Here is a 20242-nt window from a genome sequence, read left to right on the forward strand (position 1 = left end):
AAGAACCAGCAAAAGGCTTCCAAGTTGCAATCTTTGTATGCAACTGTAATAAGGTGGGGATGTCTGTGTCAAGATGCGAGGTGCCGTAAAGCAAAGTGTTACTGTTGTGTTACAGAGCAAGCAGCAGACTTAGCATAAGACAAAACATCAAAGGGACGAATACAAGAATTCATGTTCAGATCTGCCAGCCTGGATCAAGTGCTGATCCTCGGGGGTTGAATTTAATTGAAGCCTAGGTATTGCAGAGGTCATCAGTCTTACTTAAATCTTAATTGCATAAGACAGGGGGAAAATATCTGAAGCAAAGATCGTATTTTTCTTTGGCCAATTTCTCCGAAGACTAATTAATTATTGTACGTTTTACAGCAAAAGGCGGCTGGGATGAGGCAGCTGAGTTGGAAAAGTGAATCACTCAGATTCTTATTTCTTATTATAAAGTTCTAATGTGAGAGACGATGTTTCAGGCAATCTCAGTCAAGCTGAACTCTTCTCAACAGGAATGAGTTTTCATTCACTCTTTCCATTAACACTAAAAAAAACCCCCCTGTGGATTTTCACTCTTTGTTACCTTGTAATTAACCTCCTGAGATGCCCTATAGATGAACAGCGCACTGTAGGGCTTATGGGGCTCAGGAAATGTCAGTCACACAATTTGAGCAAGCTCCAGGATACAACATGCTTTCTGGAGGAAGCCGTCAGTAGAGAGCACTGAAGAATTCTAAAAGCTTGCACGTCAGTGTCCATATTAAAAAAACAACCACAAAAAACAAAAATGCAAGTAGCACTTTGAATAAGTTTGAGTTTTCGTCACTTACTCCTGCATTAACCATATCTCAAAATATTTAAGAGTTAAATAACAAAGACTACGCGGAGCCTAGATTAGAGCAGCAATCTGTGCGCCCATGAAGAGAGAAAGGAAACAGAAAGACGTTCAGCATTTCATAGCAGATAACATCTTATTCATGGATTTTCCCAGAGACTTCTAGTCTGCTGCCCAGTGGGGTTTTTATTCTAGCAGAATTTTTATTCCATCAAATAAGGGTGATTTTGCGGAAGGGCTGATTCGCACATGATCACAGTAGTTAGTAACATAGTGGGGATCCCAAATCCGCATTCTGATGCCTGGAACACCTTGCATGAGCTCAGCAGTCACCATAAAGAATGTAATCTGCTGCCGAACACGGTGGCCTGTTAAACTACAGAAAAGTAGGGGGTGATCCCCTTGAGCCTTCTTTCGATAGCAGCGTCCTAGCAGGGGCTCACAAGCTCCATTCTTAGGACAGGAATTGAAGCGGATCGCTATATGCAGAGGGGTTTCTGGGTATGCATTTGAGTTCTGATTTAGAAGAGGATTTCGCCTAGTTGTCTGCTCTCTGCCCTCATCCAGCTACTCACCCAAGCTGCCGGTGCAGAGACAATTGTGCGTCCGAGGTTGTGGTTTGGTCTGGTGACTATCAAGGATCTGCTGTACAAGCTGCTCCACAGAGAACCCTGAACTGCTGTTCCCATTGCTGCATGTCCACTTAATGCCATGAACTGTGGAGAGAGCAGCAGAAAACGTCCATCAAGAGGCTCGGCAGAACACAATAGCAAGTCCTCACGCACTCTCCCCGCCCAGCTGCTACTCCCCGGCTGCCCAGCGCTGCCAGCGCTGCAAGATAACAGTAATGAACCACGTTCGTTAATAATACTTGACCAGTATTTAGCCTCTTTCTTTCAAGGACCTCAAAGTACTTGAACTGATGGTGCATGGATTAGGTCACCCAAGCAGCCTGTGAGCTTGATATAATTACTCCCATTCTCGAAAAGTGAGCCCTAGTTAAGTGACTTACCCAAGGGAATACAAGAAGTTAGTGGCAGAGTGAGGCACATAACCAAGGGACTGTGACTTAGAGCCCCCTTGCCCAGTGCCTCACCACCTCTCAGATAAATCTAGTGCAGGTTTTGCCTCTCTCGCTGTTTAATGCCTCACAGAGAGGAAGAGGGAGAGAAAACAAACATACAGCATAGCCAGTTCAGCTCCAGCAGAACAGGCAAAGATAATTGCCTACTAAGGTATTTATTTAAATAGCTTAAACACCTGACACAAGCCCAACACCAACTATGATATAACAAAGAACTGGTCCAGGGAATGAGGCTGCAAATTTTACCCACCTTCTTTGCATTCATCTGTCTGCAAACTCGATGGCATTTGTAGTACAGATGGTTTCTTCCCAATCCCATGAGCAAAATAATAAATCAATGAACACACACCAAGGAGAAAAAAGAATTCAGCAGGAAATGGATTTCAGTTTCCTGTTGGCAGGAGTTCATTAAACAAGGCGATGCTAAAAAAAATAATGGTGAGAACTCTCCTGACAGCGTATTTAACATTTATTAGAAACTAGTAAGCTGCAAAGATGGGGGCTGGCAGTAGCTGAGTTTTATTCAAACAACTGAGTGGGTTTTAGAGCAGCACTCTGATATCTTCTGACTGCATAATGTGAGAGTTAAATAGTTTTATATAAAATCACCAACCACCTTACTAATGCAATAGGCAATGTTACGTCACTTGCAGAAAAGGTGAGGGCAGCTTTTTCGGCTGGTGTGCTAGGAGGACTAATAGGAGGACTGAACAGTTCTCCAGAAGCTCTCTCAGATAAATGGCTTCATCTTGGCATTTCCTGGTGCAGAATCTCACATAAAATAGCTTCTCTCAACCCTAACAAAAGGAGACTCTGCTTTCAGGGAAATACGCTGGAGAAAGGTATTTTCCAGGAGCTATTTTCATTTTGTCTCTATGCCTTCTTCTGCGAGATGTATTCGTTGAGTGTCCCAGGTGAGCGCTGGAGTGTGCTTTTAGATTCTCAGATGCCCTATATATTAGCATGATTGTTTGCGAGGCGAATTGCAGTTTTTCTCCCTTAACTTTGTCCAGTCAGCAGTTTTTGGTACAAGCGCTAGGTCTGATCCATAAAGGTCCTGAGCGCTCTTGGACTCGCCAGCAAAGAAGGTTCCTTTCAGGTTCAAGACCCAAAAGGCTTAACCTGGACTCACTGAATTAATAAAATTGTGGACATGTCAGGCTGGAGGGGACCTTGCGAGGGCATCTGTCCCCAGCCCCTGCACTAAGGCAGGACCACGTGCACTGAGCCATCCCGGGCAGTCTGTCTAACCTGCTCCTAGAAACCCCCAATGGCAGGAATTCCACAACCTCCCTCCATAACCTGCTCCTGTCCAGAACTACACGTCTGCCGAGAACGTGTTCCCAATCCCTAACTGCCCCGTGGCAGCCCGACAGCAGGGGGCTGTGGAAGCCTGGTGGAGGGCAGGTACATGGGGAGTTGGGTGTGTGGGTTTACGTGCCCGGGGGAGGCTGCCAGAGATGGCGGCTCAGCCATTGGGACACCTGAAGCCCATTTGGAGTCAGCCGGAAGGAGGCTGATTAGAGCACCTATGGGCACACCATAAAAACCTTCCCGCAGGCAAGGCGGGGGAAGGAGAAAAGGGACGGAGCAGAGGCGGGGCGGGGCGGAAGACAAACCCTGAAGGCAGCAGGCTAACAGGGCCTGTTCCAAGACAGCAGGGAGCACCTGGGGAAGTGGCCCAAGGAGGGGCTGCTATACAGTGGGGAAGGGCCACTTGGGGCTACCGCATAGGGCCCTGGGCCAGAACCTGGAGCAAGTGGGTGGGACTGGGTTCCCCCCAACTCTCCTCTGGCTGGTGGGCTGCCAGTGAGGAATGAGGGACCCTTGGACTATCGGAGGGACTGACCTCCAAACCCCTGACGAGCCGATGATAAAAAAGGGCTTTGGTAGCGGGGTACCCTTGCCTTCTCGGCAGGGGTACGGACACCGCGAGCCTCTGAGGTGCACGCAGAGACGTGCCGGGAAGGCAGCACCCAGGCGCATAGCCCAGACTTGCCACAGTCCCTTGCTGCAGTGAGCCCATTACTTCCTGTCCAACCTGCAGGGGACATGGAGGAATAACAGTTGCTAGCCTCTTTTGTAACTTGTTCTTCGAGATGTGTTGCACATACCCATCCCACTCTTGGCATCCAGGGACCCAGAGCACAGCCGTCAAACGGCTTCCCTCAGAGCTAGCCACGGAGTAGCTCAAGCTGCCTCTGCTGGTGAATGCCTCTGTGTACAGGTACCAAGGGCAGAGATGCCCCAACCTGCCCTGGTCCTCCTTGCCATGGCTCTGAGGTAGAGCGGGAAGGCAAGGGGTCTGGAGCAGACACATGCGGTGCAGCTCCAAGAAGAGCCGTTCTGAACGGGTTAGTAACCTTTACGTTGTGAGCGGCTGCACGTGTGCATTCTACTCTCGGTGGCTCAGCCACAGAAAAGGATGTGGGATCAGAGTCTATCCAATCAAAATTGAAGAACAGCTTGTCCCACTCTCTCAACATCTCTGGAGTCACTGCATCCCGGGAGGCAACATGTGGACCAAAGACCAGGCAGCTGCTTTATATACGTCTGAAGCTGAAGCTTGTGCCTGAGGGGCCAGCCAGGTTGATTGTGACCTCATCAAATGAGCTGTAACTCCGTGGGCAGAGGGACTTTAGCCAAATCACAGCACACAGAGGATGCAGCCCAGGAAGACATTTCCTGGGTGGAGACTGGCTGCTCTCTTACCCTGTCAGCGACTGCTAGGACAGCTGGGAAGATCCACAGATGTGTCTGGTTCCATCGGGGTAAAATGCCAAGGCTCTTCCTCCAGGGTGTATGTGGATTTGGGCAGAGAACAGGCCAGCAGGCTGGTTGATGTGGAAAGAGGAAACCACCTTTGGGAGGGACTTTGAATGAGGGCCCAGGTAGACTTTGTCCCCTACTCTTCTGGCCAAGGTAATGGCCACCAGAAAAGCCAGTTTCATTGACAGAAGCAGCCAAGAGCAGATATTCAACAGTTCAAATGGGGGACCCATATGTCTTAGAATCACAGAACACTTGGAACTGGAAGGGATCTTGAAAGGTCATCGAGTCCAGTCCCCTGCCCTCATGGCAGGACCCAGCACCATCTAGATCATCCCTGACAGATGTCTAGCTGACCTGCTCTTAAATATCTCCCATGATGGAGATTCCACAACCTCCCTGGGCAATTTATTCCAGTGTCTGACCACCCTGACAGGAAGGATGTTTTTTCTAATGTCCAACCTAAACCTCCCTTGCTACAATTTAAGCCCATTGCTCCTTGTTCTATCCCCAGAGGCCAAGGAGAACCATTTTTCTCCCTCCTCCTTCTGACACCCCTTTAGGTACTTGAAAACGGCTCTCATGTCCCTGCTCAGTCCTCTCTTTTCTAACCTAAACAAACCCAGTTTTTTCAGTCTTGTCTTATAGGTCTTGACAATTTTCTCCTTGGACTGAGCCACTGATCGATGGATCTCATCTTCTATGACACCGTTGGTGAGCAACTAAACCAATCCTTGGTTGGCAGAGCCGATTACAGATGTCACATAAAAAGTCGCCAACTGCAGGTGCTGTATGTTCTGTTTGGATCCTGCGCTTTTCCTGCACTGCCTGGATACGTGGACTCTCAAAGCAATTAAGAGCCTGTACAATGATTTGTCACCAGGACAATCTGTCCTGAACTTGCGTTTCCAGATCATTGGGAGACATTATGGCTCATGACTTCATATTGGCCTTTAAGATGTCTTTATAGCGCTTATACTGACCACTGATAGAGCGCTTTCCATGAGCAAGCTGCCAGAGAAGACCATCTTTGGTATCCATAACATGACCAATCCAGCGAAACTGTTTGTTCATAAGCATTGCTTCCATGCCCATGACACCACACGAATGAAGAACCTCCGTATTAGGAATTCTGTCCCACCAGTTCACGTGGGCAATCTTCCTCAGACAATGCATATGGAACTGATCGAGCTTCAAAACATGGCGACGATATGTTGTCCATGACTCCGAGCCATACAGCAGGACATTCAGGACATCTGCCTGATAAACTGCTACTTTGGCATGGAGTTTAATACCATGGTCATTCCATAGGCATTTGGTCAATTTTCCAAAGGCAGCGCTGGCTTTGGCTAGGCGAGCAGATACACCATGATCCATGTTTATGCTAGAGGACAGTACTCTTGGTCTTGACAATATGACGTTTAGAGCTCACAGGGGGATGGGGTCTTGCATTTGAGAGTATAATTTGATTAAGACCTTTACAAGCTTTGTGGACGAGATGCCACTGGACACAGCAGAGTGGCTGGTCACCTCAGGATGGAGCATGGAACTACCAGGCCAATGTACCTTGAGGGAACGCACTGCCAAACATTCATGCTTCAAGCCAGGGGTCTAGGGCTAAGGGGGTGTCCAGCCCTGCCTGCAGTGGTGTTCTTGTGACTAGTCTGCCCTTGTTGACAAGGGAAGGGGCCGGGCTAGCACTCTCCGGAAGCAGCTCTCTGAACTGCTCCACAGAGCCCCAGCAAGTAAAATGGCACTGCCCCAGCAGAGCCTGTGGTTAGTGATCGGCCGCTGCAGAGCCCACGGAATAATTCTTTTCTGCCAAATATGTCCACCTTTTTAGCGTCCTTTGATCTGGGGTTGGCAGGCTGGAGCCCTGGACTCCGTCTTGTTAACCAATGTTCTGACCAATAAGCCTGGCACTGGGCGACTAGTGAAATACTCAGAACCTCGGGAGAGTGCTTAACGCTCCGTGGTTCACTCAGGAGCCAAACGAGTGACCAGCATTACCCGTATCTAGACACAGTGAGTCTCACAGCAAAACGACTCACCAAGTGTTACTTCAGCAACTACAATTGGCTAATAACAGTCAGAGAGCCCCAGGGCTGGCAAAGCCCTCAAGAGGCATCGAGTCCAGCCCCTCCAAGGCAGGTCCAACCCAACTCAATCAGCCCAGCCAGGGCCTTGTCAAGCCAGGACTTAAACACCCCTAGGGATGGAGATTCCGCCCCCTCCCTAGGGAACCCATCCCAGTGCTTCACCACCCTCCTAATATCCAACCTAGACCTCCCCCATTGCAACCCAAGACCTCTCCATTCTCCTTGGAACCCCCCTTCAGAAAGCTGATGGCTGCTCTCAAATCCCCCCTCACTCTTCGCTTCTGCAGACTGAACCGACCCAAACCCCTCAGCCTCCCCTCGTAGGTCATGCGCTCCAGCCCCCAGTCATTTTGGTTGCCCTCCACTGGCCCCTCTCCAATCATTTCTGTAGTGGGGGGCCCAGAACTGGACGCAATACTTCAGATGTGGCCTCACCAGAGCTGAATAGAGGAGACTAATCACTTCTCTAGATCATAAAAGCATCCGAGTTGGTTAGCAATACTACTGCTCAGGATTTTAATATCATGTGCTCCAAGTGCTGCAGGAGGCGCGCTGAACAAGCCTCGGGATGAGGATCACTGGCGCTGGTTTTCTTTTTTGTCCTGGTCTGAGGTAGCGGCAGTGAAGATGGAGCTTACCCTAGAGCCTTTATAAGGGGTGTGTCACCTCACTAATTGGCAGAGCTACCCTGGAGGGACCCACCAATGACAAATTGTCAACCAGGAAACAGGAAGCTTCCTTAACCTCTCCAAGGGTGTTTCTAGACTACAGGGTTTTTTCAAAAAAACTTCCCCTGCGTCTAGACTGCCGCCATGTTGTTTTGAAAGTAAATCAAAAGAACATGGCAGTTTTTTCAATGGTGGAAAAATCTCGTTTTACGAGGAATAACGCCTTTTTTCGAAAGCGCTCTTTCAAAAAAAGGCGCTATGCAATGCAAACTGTGCTTTTTTGAAAGAGAGCATCCAGACTGCCGGGGCTTGCTTTTTCGAAAGTCCTGGTTGTCGTCTAGACACTCTCTTTCGAAAGAGGCTCGTAGTCTAGACGTTCCCCAACTGAGCACCTAAGTTGGCAGCAAGCTCTGTGTCTGATCAACGTTAGACTCGCGAGGAGGTGCAGTGATGCACAGTGACCTCACCTGCAGAGAACGAAGAGGAAGCCAAGACTGGATGAGGTCGAGTCCCCTCTCCTGGCTTTGGAATCTCATCCTGCTGCTTGGTGTCGGGCCTGGAACTGGAGTTGGGGGATGCAGCTGCTCAGTGCATAGACCGTCTAGCTGAGGGCCCGAAGGATGCAAGATGTGGTGAAAACCTGGACAACCCCCAAGGATTCCAGAGTAGCCACTGATACAGAGCAGGCGCTCACTGTGCTGGCCACATTCCTGGAGGAGGCACCACTGAAGGGCCACAGTGATAAGTAGGAAGAGAGAATCCGTGTAGAGACTGTCGGGTTCTGCTTCAGGGTAGAGATGCGTCCGACCTGGAGTCTAAGGACAAGGATCCTGCTTCCTCTGGCAGTCAGTGCTAGGAGCTAAGGGCAGAGTTAGGCCACCGAAGCGGGCTCCTCCTAGGACGGTGCTGAGAGACGGCCTGTCCAGGAAGCAGGGAAATGCCGTACCAGAAGTGATGCCTTACCACTGATGCCAAGGGACTGGGCTCTTGGAAGAACAGAGGCAAACTAAGACCACCAACACCTCTGGAGTCTCTTTCTGTGGTGCCCTTGCAGCACTGGGCTGACTGGCACGTTAGGCATACATTTGAAGGACAAGTGCTTAGGTTTTTGTACGCTCTGTTGGGCTCCTTCTCTCCCTTCCTCCAGGACTGAGGGACAGACAGCTTCTGGGGCAGGTGCCTGTCTGGCAGCCTTGTACTTCGTCCTCGTTAAAGGCGAGGGAAATAGCACGATCCTGGCACACTTCTTACTGAAGTGCTAGTGGTTCTGAGAACCCACAGAAAGAACCATCTCGAAGAACCGCCGTTACTGCACAGAGGAAGTAACCCCTCCCCCGCACTTTTTGCCTAGGTCTTACTCATTAGTAAGTTGTAGCTCTTTGAATGCCCCCTGCAAGAGGTGCCCCTGTTTTTGCACCATCTCAGTTCCATCTTACTGACCATGACAGCTGCTTGGACTGACCTACATGCTCATGCAAAGCTTTCCCAGTGGTTTGGACTCTGTAGCCTTTTGTGTGTAGTTTGTGTAGTTCGCATATTTGGTATCAGTTAGAATTAGTGTGAATAGTGGTTCCAGTCACCCAGGGATGTCATACTAGGGACTGGGCATGCTCCAGGCCCTGTGCTTCAAGCACTGTATCTCCTGCGGCAAGCCCACAGCTGAGCCATCTAAAGGGCTTCAGGGAAGTTTACATTAAGAAGTGCAAGATCTACAGGGGCTCAGACCACGCACTCATATATCAGACTCGTCCCAGAGGGGTAGCCAGGTTAGTCTGGATCTGCAAGAACAATGAGGAGTCCTGTGGCACCTTAGAGACTAGGGACACGTCTACACAGCAAAGCCGAAATAAGCTCCGCAACTTGAGCTATGGCAATTGTGCAGCTTAAGACGAAATAACGTATTTTGGCTTTTGGTGCTGTCTACACAGCAGGACGCCCGAGGTAGAGCACTCTTCTCCGACTTCCCTTACTCCTCGTGAAACGAGGGTTATGGGAGTCAGAGTAAGAAGTCCTCCAGCCCGACATTATTTTGACATTGTGTTCAAATTACTGCTTGTAGTGTAGATGCAAACTATGTTATTTGAGAATAACACCAGTTATTCTGTTATTCCAAAAATAACACTGCTGTGTAGCTGTGCCCTAACAGATTTATTAGGGCAGAAGTTTTCATGGGTAAACCCCCTTCAACAGGTGAATTGGAGTGGAAGTTACAGAGGCAGGGCTATATATAAGGAAGATGTCAGCTCATGGAAGTGGCATTAGAATACAGCAAGGCCCAGGACCAGCCTGCTCCATCAAAAAAGCAGCAGCCGATGGGGGGCTGGGCTGGAGTCCATCTACACAGTTAGCCTCGAAGAAGACATATTGTAGCCAACATTCAGAGTCATTAGAAAGAATGACACTGCAACTGGTGCGATTAGAGAGTCAAGCTAGAAGAATGAAGCAAAGTGCCACAGTAAAGCACAGTGGCCTGCTAGAATATGAACAGTTCCCTTTTCTAATCACATTCGTGCTGTGATGGAGGCTCTGTTTAGCAGACATTTGATGGTTATCCCATGCTGTTGGTGGACAGAACTCCTGGAACTAACCCAGGAAATGTATTTAATTGCATCACTCTCTCTCCTGCACTCTTCTCTTTTGTTGCTTATTTATGTTGCTTTGCTCTGAGTCCTTTGAAGACAACTGACCATTTGTCTTGCTTTGCATTCCAGAATTTGTTTTTATTTTGCCTGGGTTGAATGAGTACAGGAGCATTCAGAATGAGTCTTCTACCCATTTTATGTATTTTTTTTAGCATTAGATTTAATTTTGCTATTAGTCTTATAGCTACTTACTTGACAAAAATGGTTGCTCACCTTCTCGGAACTGTCGTCCTTTGAGATGTATTGCTCAGGTCCATTCCAGTTGGATAAGTGCATGTCGCGTGCACTGCCATCAGGAAGTTTCCCCCCTAGCAGTGCCCATCAGGTTGGCTCGGTGGTTCCTCCAAGGAGCTCGATATGTGACCTGCCGATGTGGCATTTCCTCAGATCCTTCTTGCCAGGTTCTCTGCCAGAGGGGAAGGCAGGAGGGTTTGGAATGGCTGAGTGATACGTCTCAAAGAGTGTGCTGGGAACTATCGGTTAGCTCGAAGAATAACAGCTCCGAGAGGATGAACAACCTTCTTCTTCGAGCGATTGCTCATATCACTTCCAATCAGGTGGCGCCCAAGCCTTCCCTAGGCGGAGGGGCAGTTATGGAAGCCCGGACTGGAGCACTATCCAGCCAAAGGATGCATGGTTTCTAGTGGGTTGGGCGATGGTGCAGCCAGCAGTGCAGGTGTGCACTGAAGATCATGTCACTGCCCTGCAGGTCTCTTGGGTCGGAAACACTGCCGATGATGTCTGTGCCCTCGTGGAATGAGCCATGAAAGCCAGGTCTGGAACGCTGGCTAATTTGTAGCAGGTCCAGATGCAAGAGGTAATCCACCACGAGATCTTTTGTACAGAAACCACGAGACCCATCATACGGTCTGCCACAAACTAAATAGCAGGTTTGACTTCCCACATGGCATGCGATGTAAATGACAAGTGCTCGTTCAATGTCTAGAGAGTGGAGTCTCTCATCCTGACGGCTCACATGTGGTCTGGGGTAAAGCCTGGGCAGGAAAGTGTCCTGATTAGAGTGGAACTGGGACTCAACATTTGGAAGGAAAGCTGGGGAGGCCTGAGTTGTACCTTGTCCTGCGTAGGGGGTCAGAGATGGGGGCTTTGAGCTTCAAAATTCATCACGCTGAAGTAATGGCAACTAGGAAGGCAAACGTCCATGATAGATACGGGGTGAGCAGGTTGCCAACAGCTCGAAGGAGGGGCTGTATCAGCCTGGAGAGAATTAAGCTGTGGTCACAGGTAAGGACTGGCTGCTGAATCTGTGGGCACAGATGCCCCAGGCCCTGGGGGAAGTGGCCAACCGTGGATATGGCAGAGATGGAGCACCTGGTGAAATGCAGAGAGTGCTGCCAGGTGCGCCTTGGTGGAAGAAGCAGCCAAGCGTTGCTGCTTAGGGTGTAATAGGAAGTCCAGGATGAGAGGAATGGGGGCCTGCAATGGTGGAGTGAGGCCCTTGGAGCACCAGACTGCAAAGCTCTTCTACTTTGCTGGATAGGTGGCCCTAGTGGAGGGCTGGTGAGCAGAACCTCCCTGACAGAGCTGCATGGGGCTTAGCCACAGAACAGTGTGCTCTGGGCATCGCCCGACACCTGCAAGGCGGTGGCGTCCCAGTGCTGACCTAGCCACGCCAACGCTGCTAGCGTGATCGCTGCCATGCCACTGCAGATTTTGAACAGGACTTTGTGTACGAGTGGAGATGGCTGGACGATCAGACCTTGGCAGGAGGAGGCATCTGAGATGGAGTCTTGGCGGTGGCTCCGGAAGGAGCAGAACCACTAGCACTTCCAGTTACTTTGCGTGGTGAAGAGATTGATGTGGGAGTTTCCCTCCTCTGTCGATGGCCGATGGACAACTCGTGGTGGTGGAAAGACCTGCTGAGGTCGTGCACCAGCTCATTCTAAGACCTGGGAGATACCTGGCCTTTGTGACCCATCACCGGGAAGGCTCCATCTAACATTTAATCCCTCATTTGCACTTTCAAAGTGGTCTCAGTCTTCTCTTTTCCAAACTAAACAAACTCAGTTCTTTCAGACTTCCCTTGTAGGTCACGTTTTCTAGACCTTCAACCATTTTTGTCATTCTTCCCTGGACCCTCTCCAATTTCTCCATGTTTCCTGAAATGTGGTGCCCAGAACTGGACACAGCACTGCAGCTGAAGCCTACAGCGCAGAATAGAGTGGAAGAATGACTTCTCTTGTCTTGCTCACAACACTCCTGTCAATGCATCCCAGAGTCATGTTGGCTTTTTTTGCAACAGTGTCTCACTGTTGATTCATATTTAGCTTGTGGTCCACTCTGACCCCTAGATCCCTTTCTGCCGTACTCCTTCCTAGACAGTCACTTCCCATTCTGTATGTGTGAAACTGATTGTTCCTTCCTAATAAACTCACAGCACAGATCTATTGCAAAAAGCAGGCAGGACCTGAAACTTTTGATCTTGACCATACCTGTTGCATTCCCCAGTGAGATCTCCACACTCTGCGATTCCTAGGAGAACACCCGCATTTCAGGGTCTGACATCATCCTATCAAGAGGTTACACGTTTCTGTGGGATTGCATTTCTCAGGCCTCTCATTGGCTTTCCTTTGGGATCTTTGCCTCTTGGAGAAGTCAATGAAGCGTCAGGCCTCTGCTGACGTGTGACATTTAATGGAAAAGTTCCATCCATAGCTACGCACTTGCTGATTGAGCAAGGTTTCAGCTCCAGCCTCAGTCCATGTGCCGGGACTCTTCTGGTGCTTATGCCCCTCCTTATGCGATGAAGGGTATAACGTGAACAGCCAGTGAGGTATGACAGATTGGAAGCAGAGCATTGCTTGATGCCTAATTTAAAATACCTACTGTCTTGGCACATCCAATATGCAGAGTATCTCCCGCCCCCTTTTAACAAGGCAAGCTGTTAGTTCTGAATATCAAATCCTATCAAGATGGCTTTTAACACGTCCCGCTTGGCTTCCCCACACCTACTGAGTCAGCAGGAAAGAAGATTTCTCTAGGGACAGAGGGCTTTGGGAAAGAAAGGTTCATCAACAACGCCTGCCCCTCCCTTTTCTTGCAGGCTGAAAAAGTTTAAACTTTAAACGCACATTGATTAAAATGAAGGTCAGAATGTGGAAATGAAAAAGGGTGCAGCTAAACTCTGCAAAGTGTTTTCATTTCTGAGTTCTGCGCAGAGCCTTCCTTCGCACCTTTGTGAGTTAAACCAACCCGCAAGCACCCAGCGCGCGCCCCGCCCAAAGTGCTGCTGCAAGAGTGTCCAGCCGCTGCCACTTTTCTGTGGGGAGTGTCCGGTTCCCACACCCTGCCTCTGCACAGCGCACTGGGCACCTGCGGGAGCGAGACACAGGCCTGGGGCTGGTGGAAAGCTCATCAGGCAGGACTGCCAAGGGAGGCGCTGCCAGAAAAGCCGAAGGAGGAGGGGTCACTCCCCCAAGCACCTGCCTTTTCTGTTGCGGAGCAGGAGAGAATCAAAATGACCTTCCCGCATCGACTCACTAGTCCCCGTTCAGCAGCGCTGGCTTTGGTCCGCAGCAGCCCAGCCAAGCGAATTACCCAACAAATAATGGGCCCAAGGAAACAAATAGGGACAGAATGTAGCTCCCTGTTTTCACCCTCACCCTGGCCACTTCCACCTTCCTTCGCTGCTGCTACTGCGCCACCGAGCTCACTCTGCCCCAGCACAAACTGGTCTGACACCTCTGCAGTTGCCTTTCAGGCCTGCCCCGTGCCCCCAAATCTCACATCCTCCTCCCCACAAAAGACAGAAACTCCCCCGTTTCCTTCTGTCCTGGCAGATCCACCCCGCACCCAGGCACTGATCGTATTCCCTTTGGATTACTGCACCCCCTCCTCGTTGGTCTCTTTGGGTAGCAGCTCTCCTGGGGGCCATCCAAAACTGAGCTGCCAGAATTGCCTCCTTCACCTCTGTATCGGACCAGCCCACCCTCCTGCTGGGTCCCTCGCTCCCCGTTGCCCCACACTGCCTGCGTGCACAGAACGAACCCCTAATGCCGCTGTGCCAGCCCCCTGCCCGAATCAGTCCCACCCGCGCCTGCTCTTCCACAATGCTGTCAAACGCTACCCGTGATCTCCCCTGAGGCGACACAGCTCGGGAGTCCTGAGGAAAATCACTTTCCAAAGGAAGCTTCAAGGAATCACTTTCCAAGGGTATGTCTACACTAGCTCGTTAATTTGAGCCAGGTAGGCAAATCAGGCAACCGGAGTTGCAAATGAAGCCCGGGATTTAAATATCCCAGGCTTTATTTGCATGTTCCCGTCCGGTCACCATTTTTAAATCCCCTTAGTTCGAATGAACTGCCCGTGGCTACACACGGCAGTTTAAAGTTAATCCACACTAAGTCCCTAGTTCGGATTAACTGTTACTCTTTGTGGAATGAGGTGTAACAGTTAATCCGAACTAAGGACTTAGTTCGGATTAACCTTAAACTGCTGCGTGTAGCCGTGGGCAGTTCGTTCGAACTAAGAGGGATTTAAAAATGGTGGCCGGATGGGAACATGCAAATAAAGCCCGGGATATTTAAATCCAAGGCTTCATTTGCAACTCCGGTTGCCTGATTTGCCTACCTAGTTCGAATTAACAAGCTAGTGTAGACATACCCTTGGAAAGTGATTCCTTGAAGCTTCCTTTGGAAAGTGATTTTCCTCAGGACTCCGCAAAGGAGAGCAAACAACTGTGCACGGCGGTACCCAGGCACTGAGAGCAAAACCCATTCTGGCTGCACCAGCGGCACCGCATGCGAGAACCATGGGCCAAACAGCCACGATGCTGGATGTCTTACTGAAAAACCAGGCTCTCCCAACACTGCATTTGGTTCATGCTCCTAAGGTAACTGGCTGGTGCCTGGCAAGACCATGTTAGGAAAGGCTCTGGTGGCATGACAGATAGATAGCACCAGTGTCTAAATCCCCGGTGTACCCAGATCCTGAGCGCTGCTTGCAGGTCTGGTCACCACATCTCCAAAGAAGATCCATTAGAACTGGGGAAAGTAAAGAGAAGGCAACACAAATGCTTACGGGTAAGAAGCAGCCGCTGTCTGAGGAGCGATCAAAAAGACTCGGACAGTTGAGCTTGGAAGGGAGATGCCTCAGGGTTATAGTCCCAATGGTGTGGAGACAGTGCTATTTACACGCCACACGTACTCAAAGGAACTAGTCCGCTGGTGTAACACAGCGCAAAGGGAGTGTCCTTCCCACACTGCACGGTTGAGTGCGGGAGCTGCCCCAGGGAACGCGTGAGTGCTAAATGCCAATGGGTTCAAAAGAGAACGAGGTAAGTTCATAGAGCACAGGGCCATCACGGGCTATTAGCAAAACGGTCAGGGATGCACGTTCACGCTCTGGGGACCCTACACTTCCGCTGCCAGACGCGGGACTAGACAGACACTGAAGCCAACAGCTGCTCTCCCTGTTCCGTTCATTCCTTCCGATGCATCTGGCCCTGGCCACTGGCAGAAGGCAGCAGGCAGGAGGCCTGGTCTGAGCCAGTCTGGCTGTTCTTAGTCTGGTGTGAGATGCAGGGTTGCAAACCCCACGCACCACAGAGGATTGACTGGTAACTTGTGAATCACTCTCTTCCCAGTATTTACACCAACGCTGAACACACACACGTGGACCACTGACCGGACACCATGCTGTTGATTTTGAGTGTTCTACAATGCTCCCACGTCTTCCTGCTCCACTGCTCCCAGTTTCTAGCCCCTTCCCCTGCACAGTCTAGCACAAACACACGCACAGCTGGCCTTCGCAATGGGCCCAAGTCACCCAAGCATCTGCAACGTTTGGGCCTTTCTACTTGTGGAGCTCTTGGGTATGGCACCATTGAGGCTAGATTTGAAACCACCCCAGGAACAGGGTCTAAGCTACAGGCTCACGGCTGTGATTAAAGGGTCCTAGGCAGAGAACACACACAGCTTAGACACAGTCCGGCCAGCCCAGGGCCGCAAGGCCATAGTAGAGATGGTAAGACGCGGGTAATTCGCTAATCACGTAAGAGACTTTTTATCAACTACACGATGAGTTGAAAAGGGAAGTTCATGCGCTCAGTCCCAGCTCGCGCCGGATCCAGGAACTACCCCCGCTGCAGCTCTGTAGTAAGAGCCTGGCTGACCCCAGCTTATGCTGGTCTGGGACCAAAGTTTGGTTCTGGATCTGGCATGAGCCGGGACTGAGCTGGACTGCTTGCCTGCCCGGCTCCTACTACATTTTCAATGCAGAGCCACAGGTCCCCCGCTGTGGCTTTGCGTAGTCAATAGCATTCACCGATAAGCGTTTGCTTACCAGATAATCGATTAATCGACTACTCCGGAGTGGGGAACCTCTTTAGGGCGAGGGGCCGCTGACCCGCGGAAAGATCAGTCAGGGGCTGCACACGAGTGAGAATCCAAAAACCCCCAACCCCTCACTGACGTGGCCCGACTGAGACGGAGAAAGACCCTCCCCACGCTCCCCTCCCACACCAGAGCCTGGTGGGGCCCAGGCTAGCAGATTTTGTGTGCTCCCTTCCCTCAGCCGGCACAGACTCCCCAATGCTGGGGCAAGCCCTGAGCCTCGGGGGCCAGATCCAGGCATGCCAGGGGCTGTATCTGGCCCCTGGACCCGAGGTTCCTCACCCCTATTACGTCCCCAGGCTGTGTATGCAAGACAAGCTCTTTGTCGAGAAATCCTGAGAGTGTTAGGATCCTGTATTAATGCTAGTTCTAAAATATTGCCCCATACAGTAAAACTCTGCAAGCTGGGCGGATGACCAAGGGGAGCCGGAAGCCCATTGGCGCTCACATCTTATGCCAGCAGGCAGAACGGGACCCTCAGGAATACGGGCTCCCTAGACAACGGGCCCCAAATTCTGCTCTCAGATCAACTGGCACAAATGCTCTAAATTAGGTACTTGTCCCCCCCTTTTGTGACACCTTGGGGGACGCTTTCCTTGAGGCGCTCCCAAGGAGCACACTGACCCACTAATGCTCTTTCCAGCCAGTGGGACACTTCTGACACTGGCCACCAGGTGGCACTAAGTGATCAGTAAATGAATTCCTCCGGCTGCCCTGGGCCACAAGCCCCTTATTGGTTTTGCTTTCTGATATTCTATAATCATCAGGGTTCAAGAACAGCCCCCAGCCCCTTGATATCGGAAGCCTTAGTCTGTGACCTGAGCAATTCCGAGAAAACGACACCCCCACCACCGGCGTCGACTGAGCATGCGCTGCGTGGGGTCCCGGGTGTGCCAGGTGCATGGGACGGAACAGGAGCGAATTAATTGTCAGACGAGGCACTGGACACGAGTACTAGCAGGAGTGAATGGCGGATGCCAGAGATGGTTTTAGTGCATTTTCTTTGGACAATAACTTTTTGGTAACATGTTCAATGGCTAATGCTTTTTACCAGCACCCTGCCAGAAGCCAGCTTTGCTAAAATACCATTGCTAACGAGCGCTTCACTGAAAACGTCAGGCCTTCTTGTACATGTTGTGGACGAAGATGAGTGAAAGGACCTCACGTCTCATCCCCTCTGCCCACTCCTCACGACACCAACGCCCACACACTGACGTATCGCGTCAGCTCCTTCAAAGGTTCCATCGGCGTGTCACTCAGGGTCTGTCTACACTAGCCCCCTAGTTCGAACTAGGGTGGTTAATGTAGTCAATCGAAGTTGCAAATGAAGCCCGGGATTTGAATATCCTGGGCTTCATTTGCATCTTGCCAGGCGCCGCCATTTTTAAATCCCCGGTAGTTCGGACTCCGTGCCCGTGGCTACACGCGGCACGGAGTAGGTAGTTCGAATTAGGCTCTCTAATTTGAACTACCGTTACTCCTCGTGGAATGAGGTAACGCTGCTAGACCATATTGACCTCCTGTGGTCTGGAAAATTCCCTAGTTTGGCCCCAGCCAGGTCCCGAGGGTGCTGGACTAGAGAAGTTCAACCGGTACACTAGGTTTATCGCACTGCAGTACCTGTATAGCTAACTGGCATCTAAAAGATTCTATAAAGCTCGGGGGTGACGTCTGTGGTCAGCAATTTTGCTCTTCTAGGACAGTGGAACTTTCTACAATACGTGTAAAGCAGCGTTTCGCAAAACCCTCCATGGACCAGCTCTGGGAAAGCTGCTACTGGGCTGCTCTGGTTTGTGTACTTCCCGGTTCCCATTGGCTCCAGTTTGCTGCTTGCAGCCTAGGGGATCTGCAGGAAGCAGCGAGACCCAGGCCGCTGGAGAGCCAGGAAGTAAACAAACCGGAGTGGACCGGTAGCAACTTTCCCAGAGGGTCTGTCTACACTACCCCTCTAGTTCGAACTAGGGTGGGTAATGTAGTCATACTGAGTTGCAAATGAAGCCCGGGATTTGAATTTCCCGGGCTTCATTTGCATGAAGCCGGCCAGCGCCATTTTTAAATGCCGGCTAGTTCAGACTCTGTGCTACGCGGCACGGACTAGCTAGTTCGGATTAGGCTTCCTAATCCGAACTAGCTGTACGCTTCGTGGAACGAGGTGGGGGGGGCCCAGAATGTAGGGAGGCTGGGGGGCTCCCCCGTGGCACAGTGGATAAGGTCCCAGAGCGTGGAATGAATAACCCTTATCTTCTAGCCCACGTCACACATGTATTTCTTTGGACTTGCCCTGGCTAACAGACAGATTCACGAGCATGTAGAGCAGATTAAAACACTCGACTGTGCGCATCTCCCCTGGGGAGAGAATAAAAGGACAAGAAGAAGGAAAGCGCAATGTGACAGATATCAGCCACCCCATTGGGGGCTGGATCCTCCAGTAACGAGGATGGCATGAGCCTCTGTATGGTGTAGCAAGTACTCTTAGGAAAAAATAATGCAAATATAATTCCAACGACGAACAGGTAAGACTGAGGCCAATCAAAAATCCTGGTTCTGTGATCCTGCCAAAGGCTGAGCTTATTCAAACTGGAACTCTTTGACATATTGCATTTACTTTTCACATTGTGACTGCACTGTTAAGCTTTCCTTTCTGTTCATGGTCACTTTCTGGCAGCGGTGGATTTAGGGCAGGGCGAGTGGGGCGGCTGCCCCGGGCCCCGCGCTTCCCGAGGCCCCGCGCATGCACCGTGTCAAAGGAGGGGCCCCGCAAAATTTCGCTGCCCGGGGCCCCGTGGTGCTGCCCGGGCCCCGCGACACTCTCATCCGCCCCTGCTTTCTGGTTCTCTAGAAAGAGTCCTTTGTACCCGCATTCAAATTTCCAGCACAGAGCTCGGGAGGTTTTAAATTTGTCCATTAATAGATTTGGGGCTTTTAAAGCATGAAAGTATTTCGGTCTGTAAAACCGCCCCCTTGATCAACTGAAGGACGCCTGCATTTGGGGTCTAAGTAGCTGATGGTGGCACTTACAATGGAGTGGCCAAGGGGAGTGGGCACCTTCTGTATGGGCGCCCACAGAAAACAGAGTCTTATTGACTGAGCCTGTCCGAGTTATCAGGTTTTCAAACGGATTTTATCTTAAGATTTTTATTTGGTCTTCAGCTCTGACACTGGCAGTCCCACTATGCAGCTCTTAGCATCTAAGCCCAGCCCAGCTGTAACTGTGTAGCCTGTGGGGTCTGGGGTGGGTCCCAGGTGACTCCCAAAAGCACTGGGGTGTTTCAGTTCCAGAGCCAGCACCGCGCATGCCTGGAGAGAATGGCTGAGCACGTAGCTGCGTGTTTGTTCGTATAAAAGGGGGATCTTCTCGTGCTCAGAGGAATACAGTTTATTAATGGTCCCCACGGCCGGGAGCTAAAGGACAGAAGCATCTGATGCTAGAGGCCACATTTTACTGCTTAGTTAGGAAACACAGCTCAGCACTCAGAGCACCAGCTGCAAGCCCCGGGCCATGATTTGCTGGCTGAGAGAGGAGGAAGCCAAAGGAGAGGAAGGTCTGGAGAGAACGCCCACTGCTGAACTGGCTCATGATTGGCCCTAGAGTGAATCGCGATAGGGAGTTCTGCAGTGTGGGATTCTGCCCCAGGATTTTGTCTGTACCACCAAGTATCAGGACATGTGCTGATCACTTCAGAGAACCCTCAAAACACCGAGAATAGGGCACAAGAGGAAACCAAAGGCAATGCCAAATTGAGGGCCAGGCTTCATAGCAGACATGCAGAAATGACTTACAGGTGTCTCCAAACAAAACTCCCAGAG

General features: G+C 50.7%; 1 protein-coding gene across 6 annotated transcripts in view; it reads right to left on the reverse strand.

Moving 5' to 3' along the window:
• The window catches only part of CAMTA1 (calmodulin binding transcription activator 1), a 982645-nt gene that overhangs the window by 138932 nt on the left and 823471 nt on the right, over window positions 1-20242 (reverse strand). For all 6 annotated transcript variants that reach the window (XM_089773035.1, XM_089773028.1, XM_089773030.1 and 3 more), the window contains exon 7: window positions 1396-1536. In XM_089773035.1, the coding sequence (XP_089629161.1) occupies window positions 1396-1536 (141 nt within the window). The remainder of the gene's footprint in view (window positions 1-1395; window positions 1537-20242) is intronic.

The sequence above is a fragment of the Pelodiscus sinensis genome, chromosome 24 (assembly GCF_052426305.1).
Source record: "Pelodiscus sinensis isolate ZL-2025 chromosome 24, ASM5242630v1, whole genome shotgun sequence".
NCBI lineage: Eukaryota > Metazoa > Chordata > Testudines > Trionychidae > Pelodiscus > Pelodiscus sinensis.